Below are 22,682 nucleotides of genomic sequence, written 5' to 3' on the forward strand. Positions count from 1 at the left end.
AGAAACTGAGAAAGTAACTTTTCTTCTTTTCAATGGTAATGTTCGGTTTTGTCTTATTATATTAAAGATCTTAACCTTTTATAGTATTTTATAAATATATTTTCAGTTTATCATTTTTAAGCAGTTTTTTTTTCTCCTGTACAGCAAACTAGATTTCGTGGGATAATATCCATTAATCTTTTTATATTTGATTTTGCCTTTGGTTCAAAAAGGCCTGAATTATAAAGTTTGGTATATTTAATGGTTACTCTTATATAGAGTTTATTACTAGAAGGATACTACTTATGTTCCTCATTCCAAAACTTCTAAGCTGCCTCAGAAAAGCACTGTTTCTACACATGCTGAATATCAATTGAGTAAAGGGATAAAAAGAACAAAAAGTGATGGAAAAACTTCATTAATGAATATAACAGCCCTAGGCTCTAGTAATGAAATAGATCATAAGGCAGACAAGCTGTGTTTTACTCACAGAGCTTTCGTTCTTGTCAAGGAGAGAGATGGTAGACAAGCAACCAAATAAATTACACAATTGCAAATTCCTCCGGGAGCTTTGAGGGAAATAAACAGATGCCATAGTGGGTCCCATTGTCCACCAGGCATCCAGGTCTCCTGGAGGAGAAGTGGATCCTAAAGGTGAGAAGGAGGCGGATGAAGTGCCCTTCCTGGAGCAGAGGTACAGGTGTGTGGTACCTGGGCCTGCGCCCGCGTGTGCCCTCACAGTTACCAGTCTACCATGAGCTAAGTATAGAAATTCAGAGCATTTGGGAACTTTCATAGTCGGTCAATAGTAAATTTTATATTTGTTAAATCTAATAATTTTTTAAAAAGAGACTTTGGACTCTTTTATTTTTAAAGAAATACTATTGTATTTTGCTCAATTCTTAGTCTGTGAAGGATTAGGGGAAAAAACTGGTCCTGAGCCTCAAATAGTTGGAGAAGTATCACCCTTGAGAGTTACTTTTACCTCTTGCTCTTCTCCCAGGTCGAGAACTATGCCACAGAAACACTTTGTAAAAGGACTAACCAGCTATCAGAGTACAGCATGGTGCTAGAATAAAGAACAGTGGAAATGAAGGAGGAAAGGAAATTAATTTGGAGAAAATTGAAAACTCTTTATTTTTGAAAAGCAATTGTAACATGTAGCACTAGATAAGGCATTGCTTTTCTACCCATAGGTTTTGTTGTGTCTGGTCTTACTAGATCTTGCATTAAAACTCTTTGCATGTTTTTGTACATCCCCTAGTTGAATGGCCTTTCCAGTGGGATTTAAGAACCCATTTCCTTTGAGGTATGATGTTATATGGGTATTTCTCTAATGGTATTTGGCTCAATTTTAGATTATTGGATATACAAGTGGAACATCCCTAATCCAAAAATCTGATATCTGAAAAGCTCCATAATTTCTGAAAGTTTTTGAGTGCTGACATGATAATCAAAGGAAATGCTCATTGGAGCATTCAGGATTTCGGATTTTTGGATTAGGAATACTCACTCAGAATATGATACAGATATTCCAAAATTTGAAAAAAGTCCAAAATTTAAAACACTTCTGGTTTCAGGCATTTCAGTTAAGGGATAGTCACCCTGTAATATGATTTCCACGTATCAAGTCAAATGATAATATTCTATTAACTGGAAGTTTAACTTGCCAATATGATGATGGATGATGATATATAACTTTCTATAGAATGTATATGGCCAGATTTGGGTACATAATTCTGATTAATATGTATTCTTAAATATTAAATGCAATATGAAAACTGCCTCACCATTATTCAATTGTGTGCCTAGTTGTGGGAGTTTACTGACCTTTGAGTGTCTTTTCAATATTTTTTTTAATATAGCAATGTTTATAATGTCTAACATTTTCAGCATTCTCTGAATTCTATTAATCCTTGATGAATAATGGTGATTTTTGCTTATATCAATTTCATTTTATAGCTATTAAAAATTCTTAGAATCCTAGATGAGATTATATTTATGTTAGTGATCTGAGGATATTTTTCCTAGCTTTTTTCCAGGAAGATCTTTTATATTTCTTTAAAATATAAGGTATGATGATTAGTTATTCAGAGATTTAGCTGAATTTCATAATGATAGAAGAAATATTCTAGTAGCCCATATGACTCAAATGTGTTGTGTATGCCTCCTCTAGGTGTTATGCCGAGTAATTTAAAGAAAATTTATGATGATCACTTCTTTGGTTCTATCAGACATAGAAGGACTGGACTAAAGATACAGTGAAATCTTTCACCCTGGTTAACAGTATAGGTTCTGGGGTCAGATTTTCCGTCTGTGGTTCTGCTGTTGTTGTCTGTGGGCCTCCAGCAGGAAATTGACTTCTTCACATCTCTCTTTCCTCATCTGGAATATGGGATGACGTCTACTCCCACAATAATATTGTGAGATTTAATTGAGATTATATGTGTAAATCACTCTGACCGACATGCGGTATACAGTAAGAACTCAAATGGTGGTTTTCATTTTTACTGTTCCCATTGCGATAATGATGCAGTTACTATTATTGTAATTATTATTATTATGGTCCAGCTTTCTGGAATAGTTGCAGATTGGGAAGCATTACTTAAATGTTCCCTCTCTTCCATTTCCCAAGGGAGGAATATAAATATATATATTAAATATAATTTACAATTTAATACAAATAATAGAATAAAAATATATATTTCAAAATATATATTTAAAATCTTTTACCATCAAAGAGAACTCCAAGAACTCAGTGACCAAATAAGCATAGCAAAAAAAATAGCCAAATGGAATTAATGTGCTGGCATGGAAAGAAAATTACTACCAGCAAAGGTCAGGGTTTTGTACATGATACCAAAAAAAAAGCGCGGGAGAAACAAGAAAAAGCAGCCAAGACCGTGAAGAAGGAAATCAGAAAAGAGAAAAAGCTGCATTGGCAGCACTGGTGACAGGGTGTTGGAAAGTGGGAGCAGTGGGATCCACAGAAGAGCCAGTGACAGAGAACCAAACTCAGCTCTGCAGTGGCTGGGAAAGAAAGAGGTATCAACCAAGTGTCGTGCCCAAGTGTCCCTGCAGTCACTGCCTCTACTTTGAGTTCAGAGAATGGGTGGAGAAAGAGGAGACAACAGCCATTCAAACATCAAATTGTGGAGTTCAGAAGATTAGGGAAGATAATGGGAATGTGCTAAGCTATGCTTGTGTAGAGATGGAAAACTCTAATGCCCATCCAACAATATAAACTAACAGCTGACATTTATTGAGCACAGTTTATATGCCAGGGACTTATCTAGTTATTTCTCATGTGACATCTCATTTAATTTTCACAATAACCCTGAGCAATGACTTTAAAGGATAAGAACTTGAAAATGCTGAAGAATGCAAAAAATTAGCAATTTATTTAATTTGTATAATATCAGTGGTTACTCAAGGATGACTACTCAAGATCAACACATAATGAATGGTTTAGAACTCTCTGACCCTGTTGTATTATACGTACACTTAAATTATAATACCTACAGGAGTGGCTCTCAGAGAAAACTACAAAAAACCAAAATGTAGTTGCCTGTAGTGTTCAAATTTTCTGAAAAGTGGATGTGACCGTTAAAACCAAGAGATCGCATTACACAACTAGTTATATAACTGGCCAAACACCAGCCCATGAAGCTCTAGAAACAATTTTTAGAAAACTCATTTCTGAGCACTGTCTGTGCTTAAACACTTTCACGGCCCTTAAAGAGCAGATGTGGCAATTTATGGCCTTTTTTTTTTACTGTTAAGCCTTGTAAACTGGGCCATACTTACTTGGTGTCCTTGTTTGGTTCAGGTGATCCTTCTGGACCCTTCCGGCTCCAACGTCCAATGCTTCTGTCATGCCAGTCAGGCTTCTGTGAATTTGACACATGCCATTTTCTTAAGCCAAACAAGGATCAGATTTTCGTTTTACCTGCACTAATACTAAAATTCCATGGAATAAAACCTTGGTGATTGGGAAATCTGATTGCTTTCACCTTTGCTGCAAGATCACTGGAAAATTCTGTTTCTGCTTTAATTACTTCATTTGTACATCCATTGAAGGATTAGAAACTTCAACTGAGAAAGACAAAATGTTCTTATTCATACACAGCTGTAGAGTTCACCCTAAGGAAGTGAAATCCTTGCTTATTCGTTTTTGCCATTTTCTTGTCCCCCGGTGTTAGCCTTCGTGTTTTTGGAAGAAGTGTTGCAATGGTCTGAGGAGGTTTTTCTTCACACACCATTGACAAACTTGATGCAAATGAGTTAGCTGAATGGGTGGGTGTGGACAGACAGAGGGCGCCTGGAGACCCCGGGGTCAGTTGTGCAGAAAACGTGTTTTCAGTGCTGCTCAAGAGAGAAGCGGGGTGTTGAGTGTGAGTTGGTGTGTGTGCGCATGCCTGAGAGGTAAGAAAACCCTTTAGCAGAAGCTGCTTCAGCCCCTGATTTACTTACCACTGTCATAGAATATCTGCCCAGTGTATCATAAAACAACTTTTATTCTCATTTTATGTAAAAGGGACAACTAACTTGAACATCAAGCTTTTAGTTATTTTTATTATTATTATTATTATTATTATTTTAAATGCAGCCGGTGCAGCGATGGGAAACCTATGGCCTTCTAAGTCCTTAAGTACAGCCTTTGGACTGAATCCAAATTTTACAGAACAAATCCTTTTATTAAAAGAGGTGCAGCAGAGAAAAATGAAGCTTTTCTTCCCTCCTTTTATGCTTAAAAAAGAACAATCTTGTAATCAGAAAGCCACAGTTTCCCCGCTGCAGGCTGGTATCACCATCCATTTAACTCCGCATACAATGCAAACTGATAGTTCCACCTAACACAGGAAACAATAAACTATGTTCATGTTGGTGGCGCCAAATCATATGAAGAAAATGAAATTTTGTTTAGCAATCTTTTTGAGGTAAAGACCTGTGTATTTCACTTGCAAAAGATTTTCACACACACACAATTAAAAGTTAGTTGTGTCACTTAACTGGTTAAGCCTCAGCTTTGAGGAAAACCAGCCTTCCATCATAGCTTAGTTCTGTTGATTCTAGATTGTTGAAGGTAGTGACCATCTTTATTCTTGTTTTTATCTTCAGTATTTAACATTATATCTAAAATACGCAAATGCTTGTTAGAAGTAGAGAGGTCTATGGTCACAATGAAAGTTAGAAATTAAGATTCATAAAGGTCTCTAGTTCTCTTCATTTGGTGACGTGAATTTCAAATATAGCATAGTAAAAATTTTAGTTACTTTATTATCATAATGTATTTAAAGCAATCTTCGCTTGTGTTCATGCTAGCAGAGCTGCTTAGAGGCTGCAGAATCAACATGGTGGTGGTATAGAATGCCTTTGAGTGTTTTATTGCCCAAATAGCAATGACAGTATGGGACATTCCTGCCATTCTGCGCTAAGGAAGGTGTCAGGATTTGCCGTGATAGATGGGGGCCTACACAGATGTACATGGACTAAAGCCAGAGGGCCCTGGAAACTCTGCTTTGTTTATTTTCCTTTAGGCTTTATTGCTCTCACTTAGAGAAGAAAATAACAAATTCTCACTCCCTCTTTGGATATAATGTTGTTTGTTCTGCTAAAGAGATTGGAGTTCAAACTAGTGGGTAGAAACAGTGACTCAGGGTGGAGATTGGTTAAAGGGTGTGTGGAAGGAACATGGCTCCCTCCCCATCATGCCTCCCATACCCACGGCTCATTATGAAGTGGGAACAGTCTAATAGCATCACCCTTGTTTCCTTTCATCTGCTTTTCTATAGCTTTTCAAAATGTGCCTGAACTATTTCAGATTATTAGTCATTTAGAACTGTAAAATTGCTTAGCAAAATGTACTATTACACTTTTAAAGGTTTTCATTATCTATAGAAATGGTATTGTTCAAAAGGAATGACTCCAGAAGATATAGTTTTAGAAAAATATATACTAAGCCTTTTTTTTAAATAATCTACTATAATAAAGCATTTGAAATTTTCACTTTCTGGCATAAAATGACATACAGAGTTAGAATTGGAGAATAGCTATTGCAGCTTGCACTGATGTTCAGAATTTCTCCTTAATTGTTTTGCCACTCATATTTATTTTTTAGTTCTTGGCTTTTTTTACATTCTAGAATTTTTTTTTTTTTGCTTAAGTTGTTTTTTTAAAAGTAATATTTTTGTTTCAGTTCTTTTTGCATCTTGTGTCATTTCAAGTGTTGAAAATTGGATAGAAATCTCTTGAAATCCAGGTATAGCAATAATTAGTGACCAATATCAATTTTATTGTCTGAATGAGTTGTTTTTGGTTAAAATATACTAACAAAGGTAAGCCTAAAGGCTTTGCCAACATTACTTAAGTTAAAAATTCTCTTTGGAAGTAAAAACTATTCCTAGGATAAAAAGGAAAACCTGGTCTTTTAAAATCTAGCTTCTAAAGAAGGGAAACTCCCTGCCTTTAAATAGCCCATCTGGCCTGCAGAGGCTTTTCCCCAGGGACTTGCGCTAACTTCTGCCACATAGATCCAGCTTGATGATGGACATAGCCCATGGCAAAGAGGCCAGGGAAGGAAAGCAAATGGACTTCTGTGAAAATACACGAGGGACAAACAGCATCCTGCTTGCCGAGTAAGTGCTAGAAAATGCTCTAAAATGTGGGAAGTACAGACAGGCCCCAGCAGGTTCCAGCATTCTTATGTTGGCTGGGTTTCGGGTTTTTAATGTGAGTCCTTGTTCTCTGTGAAGTAGACCTTTGACCTACATGTTACTCTTTTTTTTTTTTTTTTAATTTTTTAAAAGATTTTTGAAGTTATAGCTGGGCAGTGTTACCCAGGTTAAATCACACACAAACTTTGATTTAATATTTTAAGTCACATTATAAATCAACGTAGGCTGCGTTCTTCTAAACTGTGAAAAAGTGGTGGAGATTTATTCAAAAAAGTTTTAGAGAGTTGGTTTGTTTTAAAACTCCAATTGCTTAGCGCCTATAGAACTGGGTGGCCTAGACAGGATCTTCTAGCAGACTGTTTCTTGTTTGTTATGGTTGATGAGAATGCCACACCCTTTCTCTATAGGAACCCCTGACGGTGACAAGAAGAAAGCAAAATCTTTGTGATACGCTGTCCCTAGGATGCTTTATATAATTTACTTGTAAATTTGCTAGCCTAAAAAAAGGAGTTACAATGAAAAAGTCTTAGAAATGAGATAGCTTGAGTCCAAATTTATTTATTAAATTTCTTAGGTGTCATTATCTCTCCTCTTTGCGTTTTTTTATTTTTGTGTAACCAAAAATTAATACCACTTCTTATATAATTTCCTTTCAACATTACTGGTTCAGAAAAATCTAAAAAGTATATTTGGCATGGTAGAATCACAAACAATTACCTGGTAATGGAGCTAACATTTGCTCCCTAACCAAGAGACCATGCCCCCAGAGGGTCAGCATCCTCTTTAATTCTTGGATGAAGATAAGGGGGTCTGCCTCAGCTACCTCATGTGGTGATGTTGGAAACAACCTGTGACGATGGCTGTGGAAGTATTGAACTATAACTGTACTCTAAAACCAGAGGATGTTATTGCATTATGAATTTGAAGTTCTTCTTATGCAAGCGAGACTCTTGTTTCCATTAATATACCTGAGATAATGCCAATATCTGAGCTAACAGAGTAAATAGCCTCTTTGTACCATAAGGTCAGTGTTAGGATTCAGTTAGGACGCTGATATTCAGAATAGTAATGTTAATGTTCTGTTGGGATGCCCATATGGTATGTGGATGTGAGGTCCTCGTACCATCTCTGGGGTCCAGTGGTATTCATAGCTCAAGTCAGTGAGATTTTTTTTTTTTTTTTTTGAGACAGAGTGTCACTTTGTTGCCTGGGCTAGAGTGAGTGTCGTGGCGTCAGCCTAGCTCACAGCAACCTCAAACTCCTAGGCTTAAGTGATCCTCCTGCCTCAGCCTCCCGAGTAGCTGGGACTACAGGCATGCGCCACCATGCCCGGTTAATTTTTTTTATATATATATTTTTAGTTGGCCCGTTAATTTCTTTCTATTTTTAGTAGAGACGGTGTCTCGCTCAGGCTGGTCTCGAACTCCTGACCTCGAGCGATCCACCCGCCTCGACCTCCCAGAGTGCTAGGATTACAGGTGTGAGCCACCGCGCCCGGCCAAGTCAGTGAGATTTTATGAGCTGTTCAAAATCTATGGTACTTAATCAACTTAAATTTTATTTGACTTAAAGCTCTGCTGGACTTTTTTCCTGAAGGTTCAGAAATATTTTAACTCCTTTCAGAAGGTGCGTATAGGTCTCAAATTTAATTTTCTTCATAAAATTTAAATCTAAAATTGTGATAGCCCGATATTTAAAGATAACCCTTTATACACCATCTAGTTTCGAAGAAACCAGCAAAGTGTGTCCTCCAGATAAAATCTGAGAAGTCACGTCAATTGTTATTTGATTTTTCCTTTCCCTACTTTTTTTTTTATTGCTGAACAGATAAAGTTGAGAGACGTTTTACCCCCCTGAAATATTTTGTAGGCTCTTAGTCACTCTTCCAAACTGCCCCCCAACACACACACACAAAAAGGGGTATAGAAAGACCCCCTCCTGTCCCTCACCTGATTCCTTATAACAGTCATGTTCTCCCTAGACCCTTTAGTCACCTACCACATGGGATTGAAATTCTCAAGCAACATTTCTGGCTCCCAGTAGATGAAGCCCTTCAGTCAGGCATGGTTTACCCATCTCTGTGTGAGGCAGACACGATAAATACACCAAATGAATTTAAGGAACTTATGGTCAGGATGAAACCAAGACTAGAGAGGACTTGTTTAGCATTGGTCTAAGGAAGAGATGAAGGATAATACATAGTATCAATTATTGGTGAGCTCGGGTTCCCAGAAGGTAAAATCAGTTCCAAGAGGAATAGCTGAAGAAAGCTTATTGGAAGGCTTGGGCTCTGCTGGAAGGATGGGAAAATAGGGACTGATGGAGGGATGCATTGAGTAACGGGAAGAAGACTAAGAGAAGTTTCCGGGACAGGGGTGACCACATCCCGAATTAATATAGCAGGCCATGCAGGGGAAGCATGGGTAGCATGTTCCTCTCCCCAGAACGGCCACCCCAACTCCACCCCAGCCCTCCTCTCCACACCCAAATAAACATGTGCATCTTTGCATTTACAGTGGGTCCCCAGCTCTCTCCCTCACCATCCTTAGAAGGAGAGTCAGAATTGTAACATTTCATGCCTTCCAGTACACTAGCAGTGATATGTTGAACATTCAGATTCTCATATTTTTCAGTTAAAGAATGCCATTTCTTTTTCTGAGCTGTTTTTCTTAAACAAATGATCAAGAAATTACCATCACCCTCCAGCAGTCACCACCCGGTCCCTGCTTCCCTATGAACTTTCCACTCTCTAATCTTCTTCTGTGCGTAGTTTATCCTCACCCGGTCCAGGAGCACACCTCTCGCCCTTTCCTGTGACCCATGCGCTTTCCTCCCCAGTCTAGCCAGGTGTCTTCCCATCGTCCCCGAGCAGCTCCCTGTCAGAGCCTGTGGCACCTAAGTAGGGCACGAAGCTGATGTTTCTCTGTGTCATCCTCACGAGTGTGTGGGATTTTTTTTAGCTTTCTTGAAGGGCTAGGGCTAGACTCACACTCCCACTTGTGTTGATCTACATCAACAACCTCTAGACTTGTACCTATAAAGAGTGCCAGTAGGTGCTGTTGATGGAAATAACTTGAAAAGTGTTCCATTTGTTTTGTGATTAGAGATATATAATCTGCCTACTCAGAGTATAAAAATTCTCAACTTTTAAAAGAGGGCAGTGGAAGGACAAATAATGTTGTCTCTTAGAGACATTCTGACAGGAAAGATACGTCAATGTTCTGTTTTAGAAATGAGTGTCCCCTGCCCCATGTCAAAAAAAAAGTGGCCCTGATTGTTCACGATAGCAAAGTACTTAAATAGATAAGCTTTTCCTTTTAACTAATGAGTAAGAATGTACCCCCACCCCCACCCACTTGGAGTGTAATTTAATTCCAAACTCTACCGAGAATTATTGAAGCTTCACTTGAACTAATCTCTGCTGAACTCCTGGATTGAGAAACAATGAGTTCTAAGTGGGAATTCCTTCTACTTTGAGGAGTTTTCATGATAAAATGTGAAGTGAAACGTAAACCATTTTATTGTGGGAAATGCTCTATTTTATCTATCTGGAGGTGACTTTTCATATAAAGTCATTTGCATGTAGGAAGGAAAACACTTATTTTGATAAAAGATTCTGAACATTAAGCCTAATTCTGTGACCTCAAATTATAAGTGAAAACTCATAAATCCAGCAGAAACTCAGTGGATTGATCTAATGCAAGAAGGTGGGTTTTTTCCTGGTCACGTCTTGTCCTGTCTCCTCTCTGGCATCCAGGTGCGAGGCCTGGTGTGTGGCCGCCTGCTACACAAATGCGCCTCTCTCACCAGGCCTACATGGAGCAGGAAGTGGGTTTAGCAGCGTAGACAACATAGCTTTCTCGGGAGAACGGCCACTGCTGTTGTGCCTGTGCTTTGTGGTGTTCCAAACGTCAGTGAAATCCATGTAGTAGTACTGGCACTGAAGTCTGCGTCACATTAGCTGTGAAACTGGGACCCTTTACTCCACATGATCTTTAGCTCAGCTCAAGAACCAAAAATACCCCACACAGGCTCCAAGAAGCTTTAACTGTAAATGCTTGAAGAGTATAATTACTTTCTTAATGTAACAAGAAAGCTTATACTGGTTACATGTTTTTGTAGCAATTGCTTAAACACCTGCTGAATTGGTGCTAAAAATCAGGCACTATAGGTGTTTGGTAAACACGTAGGCTTTCAGGTCACATCCCAGCTATCTGCCTCAACAGGACTGAGTCTGTGTCTGAGGAGGGCCCAGGTGTACACCTTTTTACAAGCATCTCCTCATGGTTCTGAGGCAGTTTGTCAGCCATTATTTTGAAAATGGTGGTAAACAAAGGAAGTACTTTTAAGTCAAAAGCCTTATTATTCTGAGAGGCAATTTACTGTAGACATTAAGAGCTTCAACTCTGGAGCCAGATGCCTGGGATTGAATCGCAGCTCTGCCATACTTTCTTAGAACTTCAGGCAGTTTCCGCATCGGTAAAATGGGGTATAATAATATCTACCTCATGGGGTGGTTGTGAGGAATCTGTGAGTTATAAGAGATAAAATGCTTTATTTGGACCTGGCTCAGGGTAAGCACCCAACAAGTTTTATTGTTTTTCTTATTTCTGTTTTGCTTTATGTGTGTGTGTGTGTGTGTGTGTGTGTGTGTGTGTGTGTATAAAAGTATCTATATAGCATATATTATTTTTAATCCTATATATATCCTATCCTATTTCCTATATTTAATTATATATATGTATATATATATATTTTTTAATCCTATAGAACGATCTCTGGAAAAACATTAATGAATTTCAGAACTTCCCCTGAAACAATGTAGAATAGAGTAAGAGGAGCCAAGAGAGCATTGTGTAGACCTTAAAAACAGACCTATGTCTGAGTTTCACTTTCATCCCATGGAAGCTGTATTACCTTAACCTAACTCTCTGTTTCCTTATCTGCAAAATGGGAATATTAACACTCCTTATAGTATCAAGTCATTGTGGAATATAGATAAAGCTCATAAAAGATGAGTATAGTTCCTAACACATAGTGAGTACTCAGTGGGTGTTATAAATGCCAAGGGTTTTTTTTTGTTAGCTAATTTTATAGGGGAAGGACTAGTATTTGTTACTTAACTGGTTAGTTAGTAATTAGCTTAAAATACTGATTAGTAAGTCATGGATACATGTGTATATATCAGACATACATACAACACAGATTGATTGATTGTTGATTGATATACACAAACATGCAGCATAGAGGTAGGTAGGTAGGTAGGTAAATAGACAGATTCAGTGACCCAGGCTTAGGGGGAAAGAGGAGAGGAGGATTCAGAGAGGCTCTTCTGAGGAAGGGGATTTCTAGTCCATGCTGAATCATGAAGTTCCATAGAAGTTGGCCAGAGGAGTTTGAGATCAGCCTGGACAACACACCAAGACCTCATCTCTACAAAAAATAAAAGGAAAAAAAAAAAGCCAGGCATGTTGGTACCAGCCTGTGGTCCCAGCTACACAGGAAGCTGAAGCAGGAGGATCACATGAGCCCAAGATTTCAAGGTTACAGTGAGCGCTTGAGCTATGATTGGGTATTGTGCTCCAGCCTGGGTGATAGAGTGGGACCCTGTGCCTACCCCCACCTCAGAAAATAAAGAAGTTACCCAGGATTTAACAGGAAGAAGTAGGAGCTGTCAGGAGTGGCATTAGGAAGACAGAATCTAGGTTTACTAGTGTTAGGCTAGAACGTATATCTGGATGGGTTGGAGTTGAGGTTGCTGGGAAGAGACCAAAGAAGTCAAAAAGATAAACTAGGCCAGATCAGCAAAGGCTTAATAAATAAGCCCTGGTAAGGAGTTTGGATTTTATTCTGATTGCAACAAGAAGCCACTAAAGGTTACTTTTTGAAGCAGGGGAGTGACAAGATCAATCATGCTCATTAGAGAAGGATTCTGCTGACTTTGTCGAGAATGAACTGAACAGAACCAGAAGCTGGGTAGGAAACCGGTGGAGGAGGCTGTTGCAGAAATCCACTGCTGGTGGCCTGGTCTCAGTTAGCAGCTCTGTTTGCCTAAGTCCTACACGAAGGCAGGTGGATTAGCCCTCCAAACTTGATTCTGGTGGTTAAAAATTAATATTACCCAAGCCTGATTCTCTAGTATGTACACCTCTCCCTGAAGTAAGTTAGATCCTTTTGGAAGTTGCATTAAGTCTCCAAGGCCACTGGGGTGCCATTAAACTCCTGTTTCAGCGTACTAAATGGAATGGAATCTCAGCCTGCAGTCAGCCAGTAAATGAATATAACTTATGTTGAATTCCAGCTAATGTACAGTCTTAGAAGTAGCATTAAGTCTGGGAAGTCACCGGGGTACCATTTGGAGTGCTGAACTGTGATTTACTTGGTCATACCCCAGTGGCCTCTGTGTGCCAATATGGCTTCCATGGTCTTTCCTACTTCGTTTCAGGGGATAAATTATGGAATGAAAACATCCATTTTTTAAATATATTTTCTATATCTTTTTCATTTTCTTGGTTCATAGGGATTATTGAGGTCAGTATTTATTGCTCAAAAATGTGTCATTTAAATGAAAGTAACAAGTCGTAATCTAAACATGTGTAGTTTAAATGCAAGTAACAGGTCATAACCCTAAGTAATTTTTCCTATCAAATGCATATAACTAAAGTTAAAAGTAAATTGATATTCACACCCTTATACAAAAGAAATTTAAATTTTTATTTTACAAGGAAGTTTTAAAGGCTCATTATTTATGTTTGCTTTACATATATTGTCAGTATTCATTAATTACTCACTGATATGCAAATGCATAAAAAGTAAGTTGTATGCCCATGGGGTCCAATGTTTTAAAAAAACCCTGATATCATTCTGATAAGTCCTGTGAGATCTGAGACTGTGTCTTAGTCTCCGTTTTATCCCCATATAATTATCACCATAAGCCTGGTATTTAATGCAAGTTTAATTAGCATGTGATTGCCACGTGCAAATGGATATTAATATGGGAAGCTTGTCTAGTGAGGGCCCAAGGGTGATGGTGGAGTATTAGTCATGTGAGACCTCTCTGCTTATCTGAGATAGGTGTTCTGAAAACTTTGAACAATTGATATTCCTGAAACGTACAAATGAAGAAACCTCAAATATGAGCCTGTGTGATAACTAAATTTGAAACTATCTGAGGAAATATTTTTCGTTCTTAACAAAAATAACAAATCCTTGGATCAGGCTTTCAAAGTTCATAGATGCTTGATAAGTAAATAGGAAAAGAATTTTAGATATGCAAAAAGATTAAGTCATATTTATCTAACTTGGGAAAGCAAAAAGAAGGAAAAGATACATAAATACAGTAAAGAATTTTAGAAGTGTTTGCTGGAATATAAACAATAACAGTGCCTAGCAGTTCTGTGATATTGTAGAGTGTCCGTTTTGCTTTCCAAAACATTACCTCATCTGAGCTGTTAGGAACACTAAGAAATACAGTTTTTACAGATAAGGAAATCCTGTCTTAGAGTGGTTAGGTGACTTGTCCAAAGCCCAAACAACTCATAAGTGACAAATTGAAAACTGTTTTCTGTCTCTTAAGCCAATACTCAAATGTTCAGTAGCAAGTAAAGAACTGGCGTATAGTAACTACCACGTTTTATAGCTGAAGCCACCTGTGAATAATGAGGTCACATTGAAGATTTTTCTCATTGAACTGCCAACACACTTATTGCTTATACCACTCATTTTGCCTTAAAATTTTATTTTAAAAAAATGGCTTTTCTAATTACAGAAGCAACATGGGTTCTGAGTAGAAAATTTAGAAATGTGTATTGCCTTAATGAATATTACATGACCGTAGTTCAAATTCTTCAGATAACATTTCTGAAACTTTTGTGCTTTTTGAAAATTTTTTATGCTTTAAAAAATATTTTTAAATGAAATCACCAAAACTACTTTCTGTTGTTTTTATTTTTTACTTTTACAAAATAGTTTGAAAATATTTTTCATGTCATTAAACATCATTATACCATTTTAACAGCTTCATAATAGTCTATTTCCTGGATAACACCTATTAAGGACTTGGGGCTGCTTTCTGTTTTCTTGTTAGAAATAACACTGAAGAGCATCTTTGCTAACTATCTCCTTGTATAAATCCATAATTATGTTTTTCTTAGAGTAAATGCCTTCCAATAAAATTGCTGGGTTAAATGGTATACAGTTTCTCAGTTATTAACCAAATAGCCCAACAGGAAGGTTATGCCAATTTAAATTCCCATTTTAGAGGTGTATAAGTACCATTTTTTATACATTTGCCGATCCCTAATCTTTTAAAAAACCTTTGCCAATATGTTATTGTTTTGCATAGTTCAGCAAGATAGTAAATGACATAAAGGAGAGAACTAAGATTTGCTCTGTGACAGCACATGTAATCAGCGAAACATTGATCGTGTTCCTCTTTAATCTTGGTGTGTCAGTTTCATCAAATGCTGCCATTTGTTCTTCTGTGGAATGAAATAATGAAATAGCTTCTTCAGTGGGCCATTTTGATGACCATATAATATAAATCTGAAAGTATTTTAAGCTCTTCAAAGTACCATCCTGGTTTTTGAGGTACCAAGAAGCTTAAAGATCATCTAATCTGATCCCATCATTTTATATTAAGCATATTTAATAGAGAGATGAAAAAATCTTGTGTGCTTTCAGATTGAAATGAAAGCTCAGTATCTAATATTTTTGCACAAATGCGTAATTATGTCCTTAGTTTATAGGAATTACTAATGTCCTCAGAAATTTAAACCTCTTTGTAAATCCTTTGTAATAGAGTGAAACTAAAATCATCTGCCGTTTTAAGAAAACAAAATTTTAGCCATGGCAATGGATTCTAATGTTACAGATCAACTGAACTCCAACTCTGCCTTATGTAAATGATATTTTTCTGTAGCCAGGAAATTATTCTACATAGCATAGTAAACCATATTTCTTTTCATTTTGTTTTAGGTAGCAGTTTTACAACGTCATCAGGATTATATACAGGAAATAATTCACTCACAAATTCCTCTGGATTTAACAGTTCACAGCAGGTAATTTTTAAAAAGCCAATATAACTTCCGAAATCTTTTAAAATACACCATGATTTTCTTATATGAAGAAAGATCTTTTTGTATTAAACTATAAGTAAGAGCTTTACTAACCCTTTTAATAGTTTTCATTTATTTTTCTTTAAAAATCTTCAACTCTTTTATGATGGGTTATTCGGTTTTCAGATTGGTTTAATTTCACCCCAGTAATGCATCATAGAAGAAATATGAATGTATATAATCTTACATAAAATTTGTTTGCAAATCTGGGCTGGTCAGTTAATGTATACTTTTGCATGCATGCCCTCCTGTATGAATTCAGAAAAGACACAGAAACACATATTTGCAATTATACTTTGAAATATAAGAGATAAGCAGCAGTATTTTGACAGATTATTCTTGTGTGGTTTGATTTGGTAGGACTATCCGTCTTATCCCGGATTCAGCCAGGGTCAGTATGCACAGTATTATAACAGCTCACCATACCCAGCACATTATATGGCCAGCAGCAACACCAGCCCAACGACACCATCCACCAATGCCACCTACCAGCTTCAAGAACCACCATCTGGCATCACCAGCCAAGCAGTTACAGATCCCACAGCAGGTAATTATGTGAATTTTATTAGTCCTGCAGGCTATATTTCTGGTAGTTTAAATGGATTTTTCTACGGTCACATAGTCATACAGTGGTTGTACAATTTTGGCAAGTTTTGGCAACGACTGAATATAAGTCCAACAGTATGATCGTGGCATTAACTTTTTACTTATTTTGTATTTGAAAATTTTTAAACAGTATATAAACTTCAAAAGCACATGAAATAGATATTTATTTGTAAACATAACTCAATTTTCAAGATGTATATATAGCTTTTAGATGCATAATTATAAATATTTAGCTATAATTATTAACTATAATTATAAATAATTTGTGGACACTACATATTGAGTATTAAAATCAGCGACATTGCCTAGAATTTGGTGCTTATCATCATAAGAAAATTTAATGATTTTCATCAGAGTAATATATTACTGAGAGTTAAAAAATTCAAATGGCATCAAAGGGTTGATCATGGAAAACAGCAAGCCCAGCTCCACCCTTTCCCACTCATGGCCTATTGTGAATTTCATAACAATGTGTCTGAGTTTGGGTATTTTTCATATTTCTGCACAACCTTTGCTGGACCCTTTCAAATGAGAGCCTCTCTATCTGGAAATCTTCCTGCATTATGTCTTCGATACTCCTTCCCCTCCATTGATTCTTTCCTTCTGCACTCTTAATGTTGTATGCTTAATTCCCTGAATTGGTTTTTTTTTTTTTTTTTTTTTTTTTAAAGATAAGAGTCTTGCTCTGTCACCCTGGCCAGAGTGCCCAGGTGTCAGCCTAGCTCACTGCAACCTCCAACATCCCGGGCTCCAGCGATCTTCCTGCCTCAGGCTCTCAAGTAGCTGGGACTACAGGTGCACACCACTATGCCTGGCTGACTTTTTTCTATTTTTTGTAGAGCTCTTGCTCAGACTAATCTCAAACTCCTGAGCTCAAGTGATCCTTCTGCCTCAGCCTGGGATAACAGGCATGAGCCACTGCGTCCGGCCTCTGAATTGGTCTTTACCTACATTTTCTATATTTTCTCTTGTACTTCTCACGTCTTTGCCTTAACTTTTTAACAATATAGTCATTCCTTCATGGATTATAAGACAAGCTATCCTTCTCAAAGCATCAAAGTTTTCTTCTTCTTGCCTGTTCCCAGAGCTAAACCCCACTCTATTGCTACAAGGCAGGTTAAAATGGTCTTAATGTTGAAAACATTACCTCTGTGATGCTGTCATCCGAGTGTTCACTCTAGGTGGTTATCCAAAATCATGAAAGTATTTTTATGTGACAGATGCTAATTTAAATTTTGACTATAGAATTATCTTGAAGAAAAAAACAATTACCAATATTAGCAGGTGATCTCCTCCCCCCTAAAAAAGTCCTCTAAATTTTCCATGTTCCACCTTTTCAACTTTTTTTGAAATGCATGCAGACATTGCTTTATTCTAAAGGAGAAAGTTACATCATTCTTAAACTTGTCTTCCAACTAACTTCAAATCCTCACTATTTCTGCTCCATATTTCAACTTTAAACATTTTTATCTTTGATCATTGTATTCTATTTATCTTTATTTTTGAAAAAACTAACGGTATTATATTCTTCATTCCATTTACATGTGTATATACATTGTTCATAGAACTGAGTATATATGTCTCACTCTTCTGTCTTTTAAATAGATTCACATCTATATAATCACACTGAAGATAAACCTTATTATAGAAGGTACTGAATTTATTGTAGGACTTTTTGTATAATGTTCCTCTCTACTTCCATAAAGTTCATATAGGCATCATGAGGAAAGATAATGGCTTGCCCCAACTTTAGGGAGATGTTGTATTTTAATATAGGCAATCTATATCATGCAAGCTTCCTGAGGTCTAAAAGGAGTTTTGAAATAAGGATAGCCATGTGAATGAGAAGTAGGAAAAACTCTTTTAGGGTCTGAGGAGTAATAGAATGAGAAAAGGAGATGGAAGAAAAATTTTATTTAATTCATGGCATTTTGGTTGTGAAGACTACAGTATAAATAAACTGGTGAAGACTTAATCATGTTTCTCAAATTAACGTTGATTAGAGGATTTTTTTTAAAAGGTCATTGGTCATATCGTGAGTTTGTCTCTGAAACTTGACATTGTTCTAAGTTTATACAAGTGATGCCATGTGAAAGGATTTGGGATGGGTGGGCACAAAGCCAGGCTACACGGAAAACAATGAAAATTATAGTTTTCAAAATGTATATATGATTTTAAGAGTGAATGATGTATTTTTGCTTTTAATTGAAAAAGTCCTCAGTGTTTTAGGTACTTGTTTCAATTTCATTATCTTATGGTTACAGAATAGGAATAAAGTGAACTGGGGAGAAAATGATATTTTTCAGATTTCTTATATTCACTGCTTTCCCCGAAAGTGAATATGTATGGATCAGCCTTTCCTGTGTTTCCTAGTTTGAAGTGGAGAGTTCAACGAGTTTCCACATTGAAAAAGAAATGGTTTACTTTAAAAGTTCAAGGAAGACCTAGTCTGGGTTTTTTGTTTTTTGGCATTAACTTGCCTTTGTTACTGGTCATATAGAACATCATAGACTTACTCTTCTTGATGAAAAGAAGTTTTAATGGTAAAGTACTTAAATTCATTAAATGAAAGAATAAGAAGAAATGGGCTGGGTGCAGTGGCTCATGCCTGTAATCCCAGTACTTTGGGAGGCTGAGGTGGGAAGTTTGAGACCAGCCTGGGCAACAAAAGTGTGAGACCGCAACCCCATCTCCCCATCTCTCCAAAAAATAAAAAAATTAGACAGGCATGGTGGTGTACTCCTATGGTTGCAGCTGCTTGGGAGGCTGAGACAGGAGGATCGCTTGAGCCCAGGAGTGTGAGGCTGCAATGAGCTGTGATCACACCACTGCACTCCAGCCTGGGTGACAGAGCAAGACCCTGTCTCAAAAAAAATAAAAAATAAAAAAAAGAAATTAGAAGAAATGATTTATTAAATGTAATCTAATAGTTTCTGTTTTGAGGTAGAAATAAAAAATAGTTAAAATAATGAATGCTTATTTTTGTTGCAATAATTTCATGTCTTTTTTTCTTTTAATTTTAAAAATCTACCAGGTTTAAAGTCAGTATTTTATAATACTGCAAAGTTAGACTCTAGTCACTATCTGATCTTGTGTATAACCAGGTTTCTGCCTTTCAACTTAAGGGTGCTATGCAGTATAGACAAATCTATAGGTGCATGTGTGCACCTCTCATACTTTGTGATTATTCATAGAATTGTTTTGTCATAGTGGACATATAAAGATAACCTTGTAAATATTTTTCAGAGCGCACGTGTAAGAACTCATTTGTTTATTTAAAGACTAGGTATCTTTTATATCTATGAAGGTATGTAGTATGCCTTATAAACATGTACTTCTTCATGAATTTAAGTTCAAAATTAGTTTATGTGTTTATAATTAAAAATTGAAAGCTATATTATCGTTTGTATGCACAGTTTAATACATTAAAAATAATATAACTTAAATATGAAAGTTTAATCCCAAAATTTTGGTCTATTTGAAAAACTATAAATAGTGCCTTTGCATTCATTTTTCAAAAATGTTTGTTAGCCATGTATTGACTATCTTAATAAAACAAAATTTACATTATCTTGGGGTACGTAAGAATCCATCTACCTTCAGAAATATAGTAAGATGTTTTCTGGTCACTCCGTAGGATTTTAATTTATTTATTGTATTCAATAAATTCATGCCTGCTCATCAACTAGCAATGCTAGTCTTCCCCCACCCCTAATTAAAGGACATCTTGGTTACTTTCAGTTTAGAACAATTATGAATAAAGCTGCTGTAAACATTTGTGTGCAGGTTTTTGTGTAGATACAGGCTTTCAACTTATTTTTGGTAAATACCTAGAAGTGTGATTGCTGGATTATATAGTAAGACTGTGTTTAACTTTGTAAGAAACTGCCAAACTGTCTTCCAAAGTGGCTGTACCATTTTGTTTTCTCACCAGCAATAAGTAAGAATTCCTGTTGCTTCACATTTTTGCCAGGATTTGGTGGTGTTGGTATTTTGGATTTTGGCTGTTCTAATAGATGTGTAGTGGTATCTTGTTTTAATTTGTTCCCTAATGATATATGATGTGGAGTGTCTTTTCATATGCTTATTTGCCATCTATATATCTTCTTTGTTGAGTGTCCGTTCAGATCTTTTGCCCACTTTTTAATCAGGTTGTTTTCTTATTATTGAGTTTCTTTGTCCATTTTGAATACAAGTCTTTTATCAGATATATGTTTTGCAAATACTTTCTCCCAGTCTGTGGCTTGTCTTTTCATTCTATTAACGGTGTCTTCTGCAGAAAAGTTTTTGATTTTAATAAAATTCAGTTTATCAGTTTTATCTTTCAAGTATCATGCCTTTGGTGTTGTATCTAAAAACTGATTGCCAAATCCAAGATCATCTAGAGTTTCTCCTGTGTTACTGTCTAGAAATTTCATAGTTTTACATTTTATATTTAGTTCTCTGATCCATTTTCAACTGATTTTTGTGAAAGGTATAAGGTCAGAGTCTAGATTGATTTTTTTTTGCATGTAAATGTCTAGTTGTTCATGCATCATTTGTGGAAAAACTGTCTTTATTGTCTTTGCTCCTTTGTCAAAGATCAGTTGACTGTATTTATATGGGGCTATTTCCGGGATCCCTATTCTGTTCCATTGATCTGTTTGTCTATTCTTTCACCAGTACCACACTGTGTTCATTACTGTAGCTTTATAGTAAGTTTTAAAGTCAGATAATGTCTGTCCTCCAACTTTGTTATTCTCCTTCAATGTTGTGTTGGCTACTCTGGGTCTTTTGCCACTCCATATAAACTTGAGAATAAGCTTGTCAGTATCCACAAAGTAAATTTCTGAAATTTTGACTGGAATTACATTGACTTTATAGATCAAATTGGAACAAACTGACATCTTGACAGTACTGAATCTTCTTATCCATGTGCATGGACTATCTCTGCATTTATTTAGATCTTTGATTTCTTTCATCAGAGTTTTGTAATTTTCCTCATATAAATCTTACACATTTTTAAATTCATACCTAAGTATTTCTTTCTGTCTCTCTCTCTTTTTTTTTTTTTGATGGAAATTTTGGTATGTTTTTAATTTCACATTCCAATCACTCATTGCTAGTACATAGGAAAGCAATTGAATTAGTTCCAGGAGTTTTTATTGTTGTTTTTGTTGATTCTTTGATATTTTCTACATAGTCAGTTATGTCTTCTGTAAACAAAGACAGTTTTATTTCTTCCTTCCCAATCTATATACCTCTTATTTCCTTTTCTTATCACATTAACTAGGACCTTAGTATAATGTTGAAGTGAGTTGAAAGAGGGACATCCTTGCTTTATTCCTGATCTCAGGGAGAAAGCATCTAGTTTCTCACTGTTAAGTATGATGCTAGCTGTAGCATTCTTTTTTTAAGATGTTCTTTATCTCCTTGAGGAAGCTCCCCTCTATTCCTAATTTACTGAGAGTTTTTATTTATGAATGGGTGCTGGATTTTGACATGCTTTTTAGGCATCTGTTGATATGATCATATGATATTTCTTCTTTAGCCAATTGATGTAATTACATTAACTGATTTTCAAGTGTTGAACCATCCTTGCATACCTGAAATATATCCCACTTGGTCATGGTGTATAATTCTTTTTAGACATTGTTGGATTCAGTTTTACTAATATTTTGTTGAGGATCTTGATATCTATGGTCATAAGAGATGCTAATCTATAGTTTTCATATCTTGTAATGTCTTTGTCTATATTTATATCTTTTTCACATCTTTGTAAGGTCTACAAATATCTTTGTAATGTTTCAATATTAGGGTAATGCTGGCCTCATTAACTGAATTAGGAAACATTCCTCTGCTTCTGTTTTCTGGAACAGATTGTAGAGAATTGTAACAATTGTTTCTTAAGTATTTCATACAATTCATCAGTGACCCCCATCTGGCTCTAGTACTTTCTCTTTTGGAATGTTTTTAATTGTTAATTCAATTTCTTTAATAGATACAGGCCTATTCAGATTATCTCTTTCTCTCTGTGTGAGTTCTGGTAGATTGTATCTTTCAAGGAATTTGTCCATTTCATTTAGTTTATCTAATTTGTGGGCTGTTCATAATATTCCTTTGTTCTCCTGTTAATGTCCATGGGAAGGCTATTCCTGGCCCTCTTTCATTTCTGATAATAGTAATTTGTGTATTCTTTGTTTTTATCTTGGTTACCCTGGCTAGAGGTTTGTCATTTTATTGATCTTTTCAAAGAGCTAGCTTCATTGATTTTTCCCATTGTTTTCCCATTTGTTTAATTTTATTCACTGCTCTGATTTTCATT

General features: G+C 36.2%; 1 protein-coding gene across 1 annotated transcript in view; it reads left to right on the forward strand.

Annotated features, from left to right (window-relative positions):
• The window catches only part of EYA1 (EYA transcriptional coactivator and phosphatase 1), a 150,772-nt gene that overhangs the window by 40,125 nt on the left and 87,965 nt on the right, over positions 1-22,682 (forward strand). The window contains exons 7-8 of the mRNA XM_045560905.1: positions 15,633-15,715; positions 16,133-16,319. Coding sequence (XP_045416861.1) covers positions 15,633-15,715; positions 16,133-16,319 — 270 coding nt within the window. The remainder of the gene's footprint in view (positions 1-15,632; positions 15,716-16,132; positions 16,320-22,682) is intronic.

This window comes from Lemur catta, chromosome 9 (genome assembly GCF_020740605.2).
Source record: "Lemur catta isolate mLemCat1 chromosome 9, mLemCat1.pri, whole genome shotgun sequence".
Lineage (NCBI taxonomy): Eukaryota > Metazoa > Chordata > Mammalia > Primates > Lemuridae > Lemur > Lemur catta.